The sequence below is a fragment of the Solea senegalensis genome, linkage group LG9 (genome assembly GCF_019176455.1).
Source record: "Solea senegalensis isolate Sse05_10M linkage group LG9, IFAPA_SoseM_1, whole genome shotgun sequence".
NCBI lineage: Eukaryota > Metazoa > Chordata > Actinopteri > Pleuronectiformes > Soleidae > Solea > Solea senegalensis.
In genome coordinates this window covers 10,501,466-10,520,057 of record NC_058029.1, presented here as the reverse complement: position 1 = coordinate 10,520,057, position 18,592 = coordinate 10,501,466, and the positions used below count along the sequence as shown (strand labels likewise).

General features: G+C 43.1%; 2 protein-coding genes across 2 annotated transcripts; one reads left to right on the top strand and one right to left on the bottom strand.

The window, feature by feature from the left end:
- Positions 1 to 87: 87 nt before the first annotated feature.
- LOC122774176 (growth/differentiation factor 6-A-like) lies at positions 88 to 7,162 on the top strand. Its single transcript, XM_044033236.1, has 3 exons — positions 88 to 103; positions 176 to 829; positions 4,818 to 7,162. The coding sequence occupies exons 2-3, from the start codon at positions 469 to 471 to the stop codon at positions 5,780 to 5,782; spliced, it is 1,326 nt and encodes a 441-aa protein (XP_043889171.1). The 5' UTR covers positions 88 to 103; positions 176 to 468; the 3' UTR covers positions 5,783 to 7,162.
- Positions 7,163 to 15,535: 8,373 nt separating this feature from the next.
- On the bottom strand, positions 15,536 to 18,543 carry LOC122774366 (G-protein coupled receptor family C group 5 member B-like). Its single transcript, XM_044033537.1, has 3 exons — positions 17,854 to 18,543; positions 17,305 to 17,777; positions 15,536 to 16,660 (listed from the first exon to the last, which is right to left on the bottom strand). Exon 3 carries the CDS (start codon positions 16,658 to 16,660, stop codon positions 15,536 to 15,538), a length of 1,125 nt encoding a protein of 374 aa, XP_043889472.1. The 5' UTR covers positions 17,305 to 17,777; positions 17,854 to 18,543.
- Positions 18,544 to 18,592: the final 49 nt, after the last annotated feature.

Here is an 18,592-nt window from a genome sequence, read left to right as displayed (position 1 = left end):
CTGTAGTGTGCGCTCTTGTTCCAAAAGACAACGGTGTAATTTTCTTCTCAAAATTGAATCATGTTTAATTTACAATCGTCCAGTTGTGGGTGGGTATAGACAGGTCAGTATGGCTGTTTAACCAAAAACAACAACCGTTCCCACATGTCCTCTCATGTCTTTATCCTTGTTTCAGTTCATTGGCTCTCGTGCGCGTCTGTGTGCAGGTCTGACATGGGATTGTTTGGGGAGCCGCGCACTGAGCGACCATGTGGGCGTGTTTCTCTCGGCCCAACACTCTTCGCTCTTGTGTGGAGTCCAGAGCGCAAAACGCACTTCTTCTAGTGTGACCAGAGAGCGCAAAAGTAGCAGCTCTCCGACCCTGACGCGCAGCACCATCTCCGGCTCCAGCGGCTCCCCAGAATCAAATTTCACCGAGCGGGGGCATAAGAAAGATAAGAGTTTCTTAACTTCTCTACTCTTCCAGCCATGGACGCGTCTCGAGTAGTAACGCTATATCTGGGCCTTCTGCTTGTTTTCCTTGGGAATATACCGTGTTTCCAGTCTGCTGCTATCATCTCTCCGTCTGCACCGAGGAGGAACAGGGGAGCGAGGATCCCTCATCAGGACGGACAGAGGTCATCCAAATTCTTAAAGGACATATTTGCGTCTGCTCATCCTATCATGGGCCACCACAAAGAAGACCCAAAGGACGCTATTGTGCCGCATGAATACATGCTCTCTATATACAGGACATACTCGGCTGCAGAAAAGCTCGGACTAAACGCAAGCTTTTTCCGCTCCTCTAAATCTGCCAACACCATCACCAGTTTTGTGGACAGAGGAACAGGTTGGTTTCGGTCCGATGCTTCACCTCCATTAACTCAGTCTTGCATATTTCTGTGAAAAGTTTGTCTCTTTCAAATGACTCATGTATAGTTGTCCTCTTGTTTCTTGTTTAATTTTTTTGATATATATATACACACTATGTCCAAAGTAAACAAAATAAGTGATGCGACTACTTTTACGCACACTTTAAATCACGAAAAAAAGATAACGCAAACGCACTTTAACAGGGACAAAATATCAATTAATAATGAACACAGCATTTGTGATGGTTTGCAGAATGAGCTGCGAGCAATGTTTGATGTTTAGGTGGAATCAGGTTTGGCGCACAGTCACAGAAACATGTGCTTTTGCTTCCGAATAAGTTCTATTACGCTTAAATTAACCTCTGTGGAACACGACAATAAAACACTAATTGAGGCGCTCTCTAAATGAAGGCTGTAAATCACTGTCAGCACAAGCTGCCGCAAACTCTCGTCTGCTCCAAAACTCCACGTGAATTAAGAGGGAAGGTTTTTTGGTTTTGATTTCCCGTTAGGAGGATGTTGAAGCCCTTGCTGGTTGTTTCATTTTCGATTTTTTAAGAATGAATCAATGTGTTTGATAACATGGAACGAAATTTAATTCCAAACTAACATTTTATCTTATGAAGTCGAATCTGTTGCCGTCGTGATGCCCGGTTTTATGGTCAGCTTGTGATGACAAAGGGAGCTGCACAGAGCTGGACGGCGTGAGAAGCAGGTGTTTGGGTCAGTTAACATGTGTAACCAAGCGATTTGAGCGGCCTGCGAGGACAAACACAATCTGATAAACACAAACACGTCCAGCACACACAAGGGGACACAAGCCGAGTTAATCTTTGCTGGAGAAATAAAAGCTATCTTTGTTTGCGTTCCCAATCCCCCCTGTCTCAAACACTAGGACGCGGAGTGCGTGCTGCAAAAAATGCCCATCGTAGTGAGTCGTTTGGTTCAGAGTCTGCTTAAAACCTCTTGTTAATTTTCGGGGACACTGTGAGATGCACACTAGTATTTATTGTTCCTCCAACACCTTAATTCTGTGAATTACATTTAAACACAACTTTAATTTAGAGAATTCTACATCGTGAACCACCAGAGTGACATTCTCTCACATGTCCTCAGTTTTTACAGAGGCATTTAACAATTGAACGTTAAAACAAGTCTTGCACTTGTGTGACCATTTCTTGCAGTGTGGACGGGTCTGATAGGAAAAACGCCTCACTCTCTCCTGTGATTTTGATGTGATGTGTCACTGGCTCTGACCCCGAGCTGGACTCTCTGAAAGCTGCTTGGCATCGAACGGATGACTGGAGTATTTGAACTCGGTGATCTAATTGAGTGTCCATGTCATAACATATCAAACACTGTCTATTCTGCCGTGATGGCCTGGCTCGGCCACGATGGGCACATCACCAGAGAGGAGAGAAAACATGAAAGAGCACTTCCGAAGTTGTGAAATTTTCATTATTGTTGTTATTTTATCATTTATTTATTAATTACATTAAAGTACTGTTTTTATCCCCACGTCGTTTCAGCTCAGCGCCTTCAGTTTAGTTCCCAGCATCCCTTTAAGTACTGCACTGCATATTGCACTGGTGAACAAACCTCAGCTCCTGGGAGTTTTCTTTCCTCCTTCGTCCAACTTGTTTTTTTTTTCTTCCATGCGTAAAAGTAGCAAGTTTTTCCGTCTTTTACGCACGATTCGCCCGCGCAGAAACAGGGTTTCACGGGGGCCATCTATGAGTGATCTATTGCCTCCTTGGCTTTCGCACTTGTGTAGGTAAATGGAATCTGCGTATAAAAGCAGGCGGGGTGTTTCCTGGAGGTCAGAAAAGGCAAGATCAGAAAAGAATAACCCCGATCTGAAAATTACTTCTGGCACTTGGGGTAACTCATTAAAGCGCAGATGGTGCGGAGCCCGACCTCTCTCTCCCTCCCTCTCTCTCCCCCTCTCCCCCCCTCTCTCTCTCCATCTCTCTAAACAGAGACTGATATGACCAAAACATGTTTTTGTGTTTCTACATACACAAACGCAGCACAAGAGCCCAACATGCTTCTTCTTCAGAAAAATAATTAACATTGCACCCTCCACCATTAATATGTAATAAAAAGGTATTTTTTCTTTTTTTATTACATAATAATGAAATGAAGACAACGTTGTACATTTTCAACTGTCAACACGAATCGTATCTCTAAATAATATCCACAGACTGTTCAGTGCGTGAAGGCGCACTTGGAGGGGAATGTTGTCGTTGGCAGGATGAGATGAAATGAAATATAAGAGGGGAAGTGCTTTAATGAGGGAGATGGGAATTGAGAACTGTTAATTATTTGGTGAACTTGTATTTGATTTGTTTGAGGTCTTATAAAAAACCTAATGTGGACCATACGCGCAAAGGCAAACGAGCACAAGGTTTCAATCTGCTGTTTTACTGTTGGACTCGACAGGGTTCACGGAGGGAAACTGACAACGAGATTCAAAATCTTTAGAACATGTTTTACGAGTCATTATCACATGACTGTTTTATGTAGACAAGTCAATTTAAAAGAAAACAAGTCAACATGTTTTCATTTATTTAAATTTTTTTTAGAAACACAATAAATAATTGATAACAACAATCAATTCAATTCCCGCTTTTAGGTTGTCCCATTCTTGCAACAAGTAGAAATTAAAAAAATATATATTACTTTTTCAGGACAAAAAAAAATTATTTATGCCCTGCTTTTCGTTTTACTAAAACCACTGACAGTAATTTCTTTTGGAACATTGTCAAAAATGGGAGGAAACCGCAGGAAATGAGAGACCAATTTAATCCTTATTGGCTGTTTTTCCTTTTTTTTAATTCGTTTTCTATATAAAATATAAAAATTGATTTGAAGCAGAAAATTATGGAAAAACAGGTTTTAGTGGATTTTTCCTCTTAAAAGTACAAAGAAACCAAACCGTTTCCAAACCTCAAAATACTACGAGTTTGATATTCATGTTCCTAATATGTTGTGCCTCTTTGTGCATTGTCTTTCCAAGATCCAGCAGGGGAAAATTATATAATTGTGTATTTGTACGTGCCTGGAAGCACCCAAAATACAAACAAATTAATGTGTCTCAATTCTCTACCAAAAGAAGGACCCTAACCACATCCCTGACTGCTGCTTGGATTTAAGACCTTCGAAGGTGCAAAGAAGGAAACGTTTGCTTCCTTTCTGCCAAAGTGGTGGAAATTAAAAATCAATCTGTCAGCATGTGAAATGAAAGCAGAGCCATTTTCATTAAAACACGCTGCATTTGATTAAAAGTGACGTGGAATTAAAACATCGCTCGCCTTTATTGGATTATTGTTGCTGCAAAAGTTAGAAGCAAAACTTCTGAGCTGTCTGACAGATGTGTAAAAACACAAAATGTGTAATCACGGCGCCGTGGAGCACGCGAGGTTTCATCGTTCCTGCGCGTGGCATCGAGTTTGTTTGATTTACGCCATAATAAGATGTTAAATTGTTCTTGTGGGGGGGAAAAAAGTATATATGCAGGAAATGAAATTGAGGAAAGTGAGGAAAAGCAATTTGGAAGCATGTTTTGTAAACTGAACCCTCGTTGATTCTTCTCGTGTTATAAAATATTTTATGTCCACGAGAATTGTGTTGGACTGTGAACACATCAGAGTGCATCGTGGGGAGAGAAAGGGTCAACGTGGGTTCAAAAGGTAGGATAACCAACAAAGTCTTATATCAGCAATAAACTTGGTGTTAACTGCGAGGGTTTTTTTTTCATTCTCATCTAGACTGAGGACTTGTCAGCTGTGGTTTGTTTCAGGCAGGTTCAGGGTAGACATTCGAAAACAAGAAAGAGAGAGGGGTGGGGGGTGGGTTTGGGGTGGAAGGCCTCTGTGGGAGAATGTGAGTCCCCCTCCCTCCCCCTGAACACTGTACACCCTAAGTGAATCTGACTGCAATTATTTCTTTCTTTTATCCTTGCAGACGATCTTTTGCACTCTCCACTGCGAAGACAAAAGTATCTGTTTGATGTCTCAACCCTTTCAGACCAAGAGGAGCTGGTCGGGGCGGAATTAAGGATATTCAGGAGAGCGCCTGGGGATTTGCAGGCTTCTCTACAGACCACGGGCCTCTACGACATCCATGTCCACTCGTGCCGCTCGGACAGGCTACTGGACTCCAGGTCTCTGGACCCGCTGGACTCCACTAAGACAGGCTGGGAGGTTTTGGACGTGTGGGACATGTTTAAAGCACAACAGCATCACTTTCACCACCCTCACCATCATCGCTACCAGCAGGGGAAGCAGCTCTGCTTCCAGCTCAGGGCCACTCTTGGCAAATCGGACACCGAGGTGGATCTGAGGCAGCTGGGGTTGGACAGGGGTGGCCGGTCCCAGCAGGAGAAGGCCATCCTGGTGGTTTACACTCGCTCCAAGAAGAGGGAGAACCTGTTCAACGAGATGAAGGAGAAGATCAAGTCGCGGAGGTCGGTGAGCGAGAAGAAGGAGGAGGCGGCGAAGGCCGCAGAGGAGGAGGGGGTTCCGCTGAGGCGGGTCAAGGGCGACGGACCTCGGCGTCGTCGCAGGACGGCGCTGAGCAACCGACACGGGAAGAGGCACGGGAAGAAATCGAAATCCAGATGCAGCAAAAAGGCGCTGCATGTGAATTTCAAAGAGCTGGGCTGGGACGACTGGATCATCGCGCCGCTGGATTACGAGGCGTACCACTGCGAGGGGGTGTGCGACTTCCCCCTCAGGTCGCACCTCGAGCCGACCAACCACGCCATCATACAGACGCTCATGAACTCCATGGACCCCAACAGTACCCCGCCTAGCTGCTGCGTCCCCACCAAACTCAGCCCCATCAGCATCCTCTACATAGACTCGGGCAATAACGTGGTATACAAACAGTACGAGGACATGGTGGTGGAGCAGTGTGGGTGCAGGTAGCGGCCATTATTTAAAAAAAAAAAAAACACTTTCAAAGACAGAAACAAATCAAAAAAGTGTGTCTTGATGGGTCCCAGGTTGAACATAAGTCCTTAAAGGTCTGAAATGCTTTTACGCATGACGCGCCTTTGGAAAGGGATGGCACGAGAGGCGAATATCTGCTATTTATTACAGTCACATTAATTTACACACTCTGCCTTTAAAGTGTTAACGTACAGAATACACTCCCATCCGTTGTCACTCATCAAACAGACCTTTGTTTCCCATCGTGAGACTCGTCCTTGTGGATAACAGAGATTGGGGAAAATGGTGTGTGATCTGACTGAAGGCGAGCGAAATGCACGAGCAGGGAACCCCACTGAGTCAGAGTGTGCACCTGTTCGTGGCGAGGCCGCAGGACAGTGGGCTCTGTCCGCCTGGCAGCGCTTTTAGTCACAGCTCTGCCGTGTGATCCTGCGCCTGTCAGGCCGGATTCTTCAGGGCCCGAGCAAGTGCCTGTTCTCCAAATATATAAGCAAACAAGTTAATAAATATTTTTTAAAAGTTAAGTAATATAAACTTAACGCGGGTGAATGTCTAATCTATCACACACACACACACACACACACAGACACTGGGTTGACTTGTTTTGGCCTAAACCCGTTCAGAGGCGCAGAGCTGCGTCGTACTCCTTTGCGGCCAGAGAAGGACACAGAACCAGATTCGTGCCTGCGTGTTGCTGAAGAAGTAAAGAGTGAATGGATGAAAGGAAAGAAGGAAGGAAGGAAGAAAGAGAAACGTCTGCATCTTTACGAAATGCACTTCCACAACTGACTGCGTCAAGGACACGCTGTCAGCGAGAGAGTTTGTTTGTCCTCTGATGAAGAAACTATTCAGAAAGAACGACAGACAGACTAACAAGCGAGACGATATTTAAATGCACATTAGCTTTGAATGCACTGCTGTTCATTATTATTTTTTTTCTTTTGAGCTGTAAATATTTGTACAGTGGAAAACTTTACAACGTGCAACGAATGAAGAAATGAGGAAAACGGCATTTCTTTGTAAATATACAAAATGCACTCAAATCGGTATAATTTTTATTCTATAATTATTTTATTATTTGTGATGTACAGAGTTCCGTGATAATCATATATTTCTTACATTGACAAGAGTAATTTAAGGTGTATTCGTTTTCTTTTAGTTTGTTTGTTTTGCAGAGGGTGAAAAATACCATTATTAATGTCTACCTCATAAATGCATATAGGATCTGAGTTTTGAGGTGCATTCAGTTAGAGTGTTAAGAGCTTTTACAATGATATATAAGATCATTTATATACTTATATTACTGGATACTACTCCACACCATTACTGTACAAATAAAATTCGAAACAAAGTCAACAGCCTGGTATTTCTGATGATTATTTTTCATTTTCATTTTAATTCATTAAAAACATGTTTTCAAGACTCTGATATATACCAACAAAATCCAATCAGTTGTATTGTACATCTTAAAGAAAAAAAAAGACAATGATGTTTTATGTTCTTCATCCATGGACTGATAAAATGTTGTGACTTGGATAATGTCTAAATTTATTATCCCCTCCCCAGTGATGAATCTGCTGAGATTACGCTCATACTTATGATAACACATTCTGAGGAGACAGTCATTCTTTTTAATGAAGGGAAATACTATATTATGACAATGTTGGATGACTGTAATCATAGTGACTTTCTCATCGTGCAGTGCATATGGAGCACATATACGTTTACCTAAAGCTAAAGTTCCTCTCACTGTCATCACAGACAACAAATGACAGTGACTGGCTTCCTCAGTATAGAGTGCCCACAAAAACCAAATAAACATATGGTGACCATCCAGGCAGAAGGAAATCCACTGACTGTCACTGATATGGCACCAAATGTATGAACTCCCACTATTTCCCAATGAATTAGCCCTGCCTGGGTCAAGTTTACTTAACACTTTAATGCAATCTGTGGATGAGGAAAAAAAAAAAGAAAAAAAGAAAAGAAGGAGTTTGAAAGAAGGGATTGCTTCCATATAGGCTATCGACCTTGGCCTGGAAACAATTAGGAAATTGCTTTGAAATGTTATATGTTGTCCAGGCTCTTGTACAGTATCATGTCACTCCCCACATGTTTGCTAGGGGGAAACAGAGGATGCTAAGTGCACTCTTTAGCAGTCGCTGCAAATGACTGACACAACAACTATTCCCTTGAGTATAACCAAATGGCCCCCCCAGGCTACATGTCTGGAACACCATCGCTGGGGTGCTACTATATGAGCTGAGCTGTCCTGCTCACACAAGTGCACTCTGGGAGATATGCTCCACATTCATCACCACACCAAGAGTCTCTGCCCCGTGCCAGAAATGAGACGAGGGCTTTGCGTCTGATTCTGGATTAGAAAAGCGACTGCATGGTAACTCGTGAGATAAAGCTTTACTTTTTGATTTATATTTATTTGACAAGTCTCCCGGTCTGACGGGCACTGGCCTGGAGGTGAAACCGACTGTTAGGGGAACAGTTAAACGGTGATGAAAGGGAAAGGAATGCTTTGTTTACCCGCTTCAATCCCTCATTCTTAAGTTAAACGTTCCAATAAAGTTCTTCATCACAACCACCTTATTGTCCCTCCACTCCACACTGAGGCGGAGAGAGACCCAGGAAAAAAAGACACTTGTGTTTATTTGAAACTTGGTCCTAATATATTAGTCCAAGCAAACTGAAAATGGCAAAGAGACGGGTCCTGTTCATCAGAAATGTGGAGAATGTATAACACAAATAGTCTTGACACCCCACATCTGTGTGTGGAGGCTCCTTTTTTGAGAATTTTAAAGCTGCACAAGAGAAAATCTACTATGCATTTCTCTGAGTCAAAAGCCCAGGAGTGTCTCCAAGAAAAAAAAAAAGTCTTGTACCAAAACATAAATGTTCTTCATACTTAACCTTTCTGTTATCAGTAGTGTCCTCATCAGTGACAGGAAAGACATAAATTAGACTGATCTTCCAGACAGCAAGGACAGAGATTTGTTAAAGGAGCATTAGAAAATCTATCTTGGAGACTTAGATCTTGAGCTTGACGTTGCTGAATGGATGCAATTTGAATGTATAAAAGAGAAGGAGAAAAAAGGGGGAGCCTGGTCACTGCCAAGGTCTGACATTTAAAGTGCGAGCTTACTGATAAAATCCAGCAAGAACTTATTACGCATTTGTCAATGACTGTTTCTCGGCTCATAGGTTTTGTTTTGGCTTTCGAGTTGTTCCACCTTCTCTGGTTTCCCACCATTATGCTTTGCAGTTATTGTGATTCCTGTTGCAACAAAACCTAACGTCTTTCTGCAGCCAAGAACACAGGCCAAGGCAAGGTGACGCTTCTCAGCAACCTCAAAGACACAGAGTAAAAAAAACAACAAAAAACTATCTGTACAATAAACAAGTTGTGCATTTGCATGCAACGTTATTCAAGAAGTGTGCATTGCTATATGTATTTGCGTGTCTGTGCGTGTGCGTGAGTGTGAGACAGAAGGGCAGTGGCGTACACAGATGGACAGTTGAGTGGTGCAGGAGAGCAGCAGATGCCTGAAGTGACCCCTACTGCTGCCTTTCATTGAACCACTGGCTTCAACACAAAAGCAGGGGCGGAACCAAACATTAAATACACTTGCTTGTGCCTTAATGCCAGAGGTCACAACTTTTTTTTCTTTTTTTTACCCCCCTCCCTGTTATTCCATTTTGTCAACTCCTTAATGAAAAAGAGCAAAAATGTGTTCTGATGACATTTTTTTTCTAAAAAAAAACGAACAAAAATACACTTGGTGCTGTTGTTGGAGCAGATATAGATAGATAATAAAGCCCAGACAGAGCAGCCATGTGTGTAACAAAAGAGATGGGTGTTTTCCTCCAAGGGGGCATCTGCCTGCCTTTTCCGCTGCTTCTTTCTGTGGTGCGACAGAAAACCATCCCCTCCCTCCTGTCGGACCATACGGTAACAGGAAGACAGCAGACACCTCCACTTCACCACTGATAACCTGCTAATTGCATTAAACTCACTCCCAACTGTGCATTTGAAATGTGAGGATGATTAACTTATATGTAAGTCATTGCACCTTAGAACCTCCACATATGACATCAGATGCATTCAAAAAGTCACAAAAACGGTAAAGACGAACTTCAGCTATATATATTAATACCTGTCCAGGGAAGCCCGTTTTTCTTCTGTTTATTTTCTAAAGGAATGTCTGAAGGTGCCCTTTCACCCCCTCCTCATCCGTTTACTGCCCCTGGTCTATGTTACAGATGGTGACCCAGGTCCTCGCCATCTCTGATTAACAAGCACACCTTGAGGTTCTCCAACAAATCTCTGCAGAGAGGAAGATCCTCTTTTTGTATGCTTGCAGTTCATCCTCTCTTTTTTGAGTGTATCTGTGTGTTTGACTGAGGGTCTGAATGGGCTTGGGTCAAAAGTAAATTTACTTAGTTAACTTGGACAATGCTTATGTTTGGGAGCAAGGCAAGGACATGACCTCGCTGCCAATTCACATCCACAGCGGCTTGTGGAGAGGAGAGGGAGGGTTGTTGACCAATTGTGGCTGGACAATGGCATTCACTGGACAAATTTGGTCTTTGACTTGTAATGTCAAAGGGAGAAGACAGGAATGGGACGGCAAAGCAGCTCCGGAGTACTCAAAAATGTGTTTCACGAGTCGAGAGTTTAAAAAGAGTCCACACCACAATCTGTTCTCTGCTGATCCACGCTCAATCAATGCCCATTATCATTTCACTCCTCAACACAAGACATACCCAAATTAAAAAGGACCCTGGGTGGTAAAGAAAAAGAGATTTTGGTTCTGCATTGTAAAACGAGACGTGTAGGCAAACAAACATAGGTCAGGGGCAGTGAGGCAGCAAGACAAGGATCTGACTTTGGAGGGAGGGGGTGACGGTGGGGTGGAGGGTGGCGTGGTGCAGGAGGACTTGATGGACAACTCCACAACTCGGCAGAGGCAGAGCTTTCACTTAAAAATGGTGCCTGGCCTATCTCAAAAGGTCAGAGCCCAGAACACTAACACACTACATTAATCAAGAGAAGCTGTGGCTTACCTGTCTAGCGTTTCAGCCGTGCCGTACAGTTAACCTCAATTACGCTTGATTACGAGGTGTGGGAGACACAGGGTTAAGGCTGGGCCGCGCAACAGATCAGGCATCAATAATGCAATTTCAGATTAGATGTGCCTGTCTGTCATTGTCCAAAATTGACAGAAAGGTTTCTTGGGGGAACAGGGTCCAGGTCAATGAACAGGTAATGGTGAGTGGTGGGTCCTTTGTGATATCATTCATTCTTTCTTCACATATGTGGTCCTGAGCTGAGAGGAAGCACAAACACATGCGAACAGACATACTGCATACATATGAGACACAAATGCACACACCAAAGCCTTGTGTGGTGTACCAAAGAGCGCTAAAGGCTTCGTGCTGTCCCAGCCCCCTTCTTGGTAATTGCCCCATTATGTGTTGGTGGTGGATGGAGCCATTACAGATGTTTTATGATGGGGCCATTTTCATTTTGTCTTCCCAATGAGGGATGGATTTATGGTGCAAGGCTGTGTTCAGGGATAAAACCCCTCACCACCTCATTCCCTCAATACACAAACACACACACACACACACACACACACACACACACACACACTTGCTTGAGTTTGTGCATGGCAAAAAAAGAAAGAAACACATATAAATTCCCTGCATTATCTTTTATATGACTGTCATAACTGTGACTGACCTGCCCTGCCTTCACCTAGCTCACTGCTGTGCCCAAGGCTGTGGCTGAGGCTGTTGGCAGCGGCGTATGAGATGAATAAATGTTTGATGGCCCCGTGGAACAAGGCACGCTTCCAGGTCGGCCGTCACTCTGTTCCCAAAGGAAAGATTGAAGGAGTTTGGAGGAAGGTTGCTGGGAGAAGACCTCCTCAAAAAAGTCCCTAGTGTACAAGGAAGCCGTCGGCCTTGAGTAAAACCAAGTCTGACACTTTCTCACCAAATGTTATCCTACTAAAAGGAACCATCATAAAGGGCAAAGTAAACAGCAGTTAGCTTTTCAGAATTAATCTCTTTTAGTTTACAGAGAAGTGTTTGAAGTGCTGAAGCCTCTTTGGCTGCGTGGTTTCTTTCCAGAGGCTGTTTTGGTGTGGTTCCCCAGAGTTCCCATTTGGAAATCAAATCTTTAGCTCAGTAGCTTTTGTGCCAAGAAAAATAATGGTCATAAATTGGTGCCTGAATAGGCAGCCTAATTACAGGGCTGCGGACTGAAAATTTATCCTGAAACTCCGCTACTTCTGGCCCTTTTATGGTTAAAATAAGCAAAAAGAGAAGTCCAGACAGACATTTTGAGGCTTAGGTGTTAAAGGGTTAAAGCCGTAGTGCATAACGTAACGTTAAAGCGTGTCTAAAGCAAAAGCAGTTTCTCCTTTTCTACATTATGTATTTGAGAATATGGCGGCTGAGAATAAATGTTGAGTAAACAGTTGAGTAAATAACTATGGAGCAAAGACTGAAAACAGGTTCTCTCTGATGTTCAGGTCAGGACTTTTTTAGGCGTGTCTAAACATATGGCTTGATGATGCACTGGAGCCATAGATACCATAACTCCTACTCAAACAATATGATGTAATGTTATTAAAAACCCTCGGCACAAGAAAACTTGCTCATCTGTTGGTTAATTCAGGGCAACGTCGGTTTCCTCCACATAAGAGCAAAACATGGAGCTGCACCAAATCCTATTGTTTTATGTGAACATACGACACATGTGCACTGCAACAATGGGCTCAGCCATTTCTCCTGGCTGTCGCTCTACATGTGCACATGTTTCGCTTTTGTTTACCCACAATGCCCCGTGTTGTAGTCCGCTTCCTGCATTTGGTTAACTTGAAGCCAACCGAGGGATTGGGTACTTTTAACGCTGTACTTTTGATATCCTTTAGACTCCCCATTACCCTTGTTAGGGGTGGGGTGGCTCAGTGGTTAAGACCGGTACCCCTGTGTGCAGAGACATCATGGTCACAAGGTCACAAGTTCAACTCCACCCCTGGCAGGTTATACTCAACTCCCTTGTAAGTCGCTTTGGATAAAAGCGTCTGCTAAATGATATGTAAAGTAATGTTAGCTTGCTGTCAGCTTTGTTTCATTGTGCATAGAGTTCACACACACACACACACACACACAGAACCGAACAAAAGCACATTACTTTGGATGAGTTGTGGAAATGATGGTTACGTAACTGTGGGAGCACGTCTACAGCCTGGATCAACATGTACACGAAGGTAGGTGTCTGGTATGCAAAGTTTGAAGGACGTGTCACAGGAACGCTTTACATTATAGTGCAGTACCATTATAATAATAATAGTGAGAGTGTGCTTAAAGTTATGCCAAATAATACCATCTGACTACTAACTAATAGTAATCACCAAGTAATAGCTTGGTAACAGTCTTGTATTATAGCAAAAATACAAATACTTTGCTACTGTACTTAAGTACAAAATGTACATATCTGTACTTTAGTTTGTTATTTATATTTCTAGCAACTTTTACCTTTACTTACATTACTGAACTGTCTTTGTTACTCGTTACTACCAAATAAAATCAGAAGAAGAAGAGTTGGTAATGGTCGCTAATCACAAAAAGCTTTTCTAGGCTTGATGAGCTGCTTTACACTACAGTTTTCACACATTCACCCATTCACACGCTTCAACATGGGGTTAAGTGTCCTGCTCAAGGACACTTATAGACTAGCAGAGGCAGGAATTGAGCCCACAACCTTCCAGTTGAAAGACAACTCGCCCTACCACTGAGCGACCATGGCTCAACCCAACTTCTCACTTATTAAAATACTTTTACATTCAAAAAATTACTTTTGATACTTAAGTACAGTAACTGTTAAGGCTTTACTTAAGTAATATTATTAAAAAAAAGTGACTTTAACTTCTATCAAAATCTTATCCTTTATACAAGACTGCTGGGTAATAACAACAGAAAATATGTGCGTCTTTGAGAGAGAGACGCACAAAAGGAAGGATGAATATCAACTTAATAATATAAAACATTCATTCTCAAACATTTTTATTTAAAGACGCTATCATCATTCTTACTACCAGGCTGGAAATAGTATTAGAAATAAGATGATGTTTCCATAATATGACTTTGCTGTTACAAATGATCACCATTTCATCATTGTACTGCTAATGTGAAGTGTTACACACGTGAGGTGCAGTGTGCCACTGTGCCATAAGGGGAAAGTATAATCAGCACATTCCATTTTCCCTTTATCTTCAAAGAGTGAGATGCATAAGCCACTGTAAGCTTCACAAAAATGCAGACATGTAAATAATTCAACTTTCAACATTTGTAAGATGATTGTTTCTCTGTTTAGTTAATATTTTTTTGTTAAAGCCAGGGAATAAATGGGAATAATATTCTCATTTCTAATCTCATTTTGACGGTGCTGGCCTGGCAAGCCTTCCAGTTTATTATACTAACACATTACTCAGTGTATCTCGACAGGGAGGATTAAACGCTGCATCTTCCACCGGGGCAAGTAACAGATGACGCCGTCGTTCCCCCCAACAAATAAATCCCCCTGAGGTTTAGTCACATGGCTTTTCTCTCTGACTCCTCTGTCACAGCGACAAATGTCAGTCTCCTGAAGTCTACTATGTTGGAGAACACTCTTCATAATTATAATATATATATATACAATATAGTATATATATATATATATATATATATATATATATATATATATATATATATATATATATATATGTATACACATGCGTCCTTTCTGACGCCATTACTCTTTGTTTGTCCCAGTTACTCATAGTTTAGCATCTTGGCCTCCATTAAATCTGGAGAGCAGTCAAATTGAAATGACTCATAAATCTCCCCGTGAAAAGGCCCTGTGGATAATCAGGCATTTTTATAAGGCTTTAACTGGATTTGGGATTGTGTACAAATGTGAGTTACACAACACATATGTGTATATGGATGTGAATCCACTGCAGACACAGTGTAGCATTGAAATCACATTCATTTTACAATTTGTTTTTCGTCTTAATCAACAATAAACGTTATTTGAATGTAATGCAAGATAATTGTATTTACAAGGTGTGTCATACATTTTATGTATAATTTACATATAATGTGTATATTATGAATATAATTTCATTATAATTGAATATTAAATGCCATGAAATGAAGCAAATGTTTTAATTTTATACTCACCTCTGCAATTCTGTGTACACGTGAATGAAACGCTTTTGTTGTGGAGGAGGAAAATCTTTATACCGTCATTTTTCTCATGTATACTTTTGTACCTTCCTTCCTCAGCTCGACACACAGTCATGCACAGATTTCGGTAAGGAGTCACTGTGACGTCCATTTTAGTCAGTTGCCTAGCAATGTTGCTCTTATGACTTTCTCTAACACTCAAAATACCAATATTAATTTCTAGCTGACAATATCTTCCTACCACACACGCACACACACACACACACACACACAGCTATTCTTCTTAGGACACTGCACTGACTTCCAGAATTATCCCTAACCTTAATCATAACCAGTTAATGCATAACCCTTACCTTAACCTAAACCTCGGTAATGAGGTTCTGCCTCATTAGGACCTGGTTTTGGTCTCTGTGAGTACTACTGGTCCTGACAAGGTCCTAAAGAGGTAAGAAAATACAAACACACACATCCTCACACACAACACATAGACCTACTTGCACTGTGATCCTCCATAGAAAAGGTTTGATTTTCAGGGAAGGGTCGGTGAGCATGTGCAGGTAGCTCCTCTCCAAAAGGTGCTGCAGGTGACGTGTGGCTCGAGTTGAAGAAATCTTGTGCATTGTTGGACTGTGGAGCATTTCGAAGGCATAGGTGCGTCTCGGGAATAGCATGGAACAGCAGCAGAATCCAGCCCTGAATAACCAAGGCCACCGCCAGCGCAGGCTCATCCAAGACTTTAAGATCCTTCTTCCCTTCTCCTCCTAACCTTTCTCCTTTCCCCTTTACCTTCATCATTTGGCTGCCATACAGATAAAAGCCAAGCCAGGCCACCCACAGCAGCGCTGATGCCAGACTGGACAGGAAGAGCCAGACGGCATTGCACTTCCATTTCCGTTTTTCACTTTCTCCTTCTCTGTCTTCCTCACCTCCTTGTGCCACCAATTCTCCTCCACAGAGCACCACGCCCAGGGAGAGCCCCATGGCTATGAGGAGGAGCCCAAGGGTGTAGCTGCAAGTCAGAGCAAAGTCCAAAGGTGGATATTCACAGGCTGGGTGACCCTCCCTGACCACAGTCAGCAGGACCCATTCAGCAGAGATGATGCCCTGAACCAAGGCCAAGGCCAGGCCAAGTGCAGCCAGAGAGCTGCCTGATGGGCTTGTCTTACCAGCCACCAGCCTCCTGAGCCTCACACCCTGCACTAGCAAGCTGGAGAAGCAGAGGGCAAAGAGGGGCCCCCAGAAGGCCCTGCGGACCACACAGAGTGCCTGGGTCTTCCCTACCAGGAAAGCCAAAGAAACAGAGAAAAGGCCGAGGAGCGTGCCAAGGAGCAGGAGAAGAGGGCCTACGCTGGAGCGCCTGGCGGGGTCAGACATGGAGCGAAGCTTGGCGAGCAGGAGCCCGACGAGTACCAGAGAGGTGACACCACCACTGCAAGCCACGGCCTCCAGAACCACACCCCAGACCGACTCCAGGTCACACAGCACTCTGTACGGAGGGTCCACATCCACGCCGCATCCCCGAGGAGGAGGAGAAGGATGCGATAAACCACTGCCAATCAGTGACAGGAGGCAGATGATTACAGGAGTCACGGCCATCTTAGAAAAAGGAGAGAAAAACATGAGACACACAGACTCAGAGAGGAGTGAAGCAGATAAAGAGAGGCAAAGGTAGAAAGGAGGAGTGAAAACATCCACAGAGGAGGGAGGCAGGCTGTGCTTGATACACACTATACTACTGTGGAAACAGTATGTAATATTTTAACATCAAATGAACCTGATGTATGAATCAAACATTCAAATGTTTCTCTCGCTTTAAAAATACTCACAAGCACACACACACACACACAAATGTATTCACAAGCACAGAGCACAACTGCTTTTAGCACTGGCCAATGGTTTCCATGGGAACGGGAAACAGCGTGGGCTGACTACATTGCATACTGGGCTTTTGAGAAGACGAGTTTCAGTCCCCGAAAGCACAGACAAACACAGGACTGCACACACACACACAAACACACACACGCACACATATTGACATAATTCATTACCCAGCCCTAAGATAAACAAAATGTAACCATGACTCTAATATTAGCAACATAAACAAATAAGTGTGTGAATCCGTGTCCCCAAATTAAATCTTTGTCCTCACTGTATGTACAGAAGTGAATACACACAAGTATACAACGAATATCACAATAACAATGGCTTCTCTTTTTCTTTTCTTTTTTTTTCAAACTTACCTCACACAGATTCTTTTAACTTGATTCTTTGGTTATTAGGAGAGAGGCATCATGAGAGGCATGGTAATTGTCCAGTCTTCATCACCACTTCAAGTTGTTAAAGTACTGTTGTGAATACAGCTGACGAATTCCTCGGAGAGCCGAAACAAAACAGAGTCCATTTTGCCTTTGGAAATGTCTCTTATGAAGCCCTTTGTGCTCCCGACTCCCCCTGTTTTGGAGTAGAAAATAACACACTTAGAGAGACCAGTGATGTCCTGCTGCTCCAGTAACGCGTCCGGCTGCTCTGAGAAGAATCCACAATTGTGATGCTTGCCTTGATACTTCTCACACCCACATGGTCAAGTATATCTTCTGTCTCTGTGTCTCTGCCCTCGCTCACTCCCTCTGTCCTCCTCTTTCTATTCATTCTGTCTTCATGGCTGCGTTTCTGTCGCCCTGCTTCACGCTGAATCTGTGGAGGCGTCACCTGTCTAACGAGGAGGGAAAAAAGGCAAATAGGTACAGTATATAATTGGAGCAATGCACTGCAGATCCTACATTAGTCACCCATTTTCACATCTCGGTGTTGCTTCCTGCCTTCACGCTCCCACGTCTTCCCCATGCTGCTTATGCAATTCTTCCTCGCACCCAGAGCTGTATAGGTCATGAGGATTCATCGTTAACCACCAGACGAGGCTGAAGAAGTTCCCTCTCTAGAATGGTGTGTAATGAAGATGGGATTTAGACAGAGAGTGACAGCTGGTCACCGCAAACACAGGTGAGCCTTTTGGCCACGTGGCCTTCCTACTTGAGGCCGTTACATCATGCCCTTGAAGAGATGATTCAGCCAAAACAAAAAATCCTTTTACAGAGGAGTAACGTGGTCATGCTGAGTGGGAGAGAGACAAAAACATGACCCACAGCAACACTAGTCCATGACTGATGCTGACAAACTGTATAGGAGGTGAACATGGCTGCACCCTGGAGAGGCAGGCTTCCAACTGGAGACAACACAGAACCCAAGATCGTGGTGAGGATGGAGTGTGTTCGTTGGTGCAGCATTTCACTGCAGGATTTGTGAGTTTGGCGGACAATACGTCTCATAATCTCAAGACCAAACAGGGACAAGCTAAGGCTGTCACACAACATGCTCGTCAGATCAGGCACGACAGTTGATAATGTAGTAATAATAATAATGGTAATCTTTATTTATGTAGCACCCCTCAACAGGGTTAGACAGTGCTTCACAAATAAAAACACTCACACACCTATGGTCGATTTAAAGTGTCCAGTTTACCTAATCCCC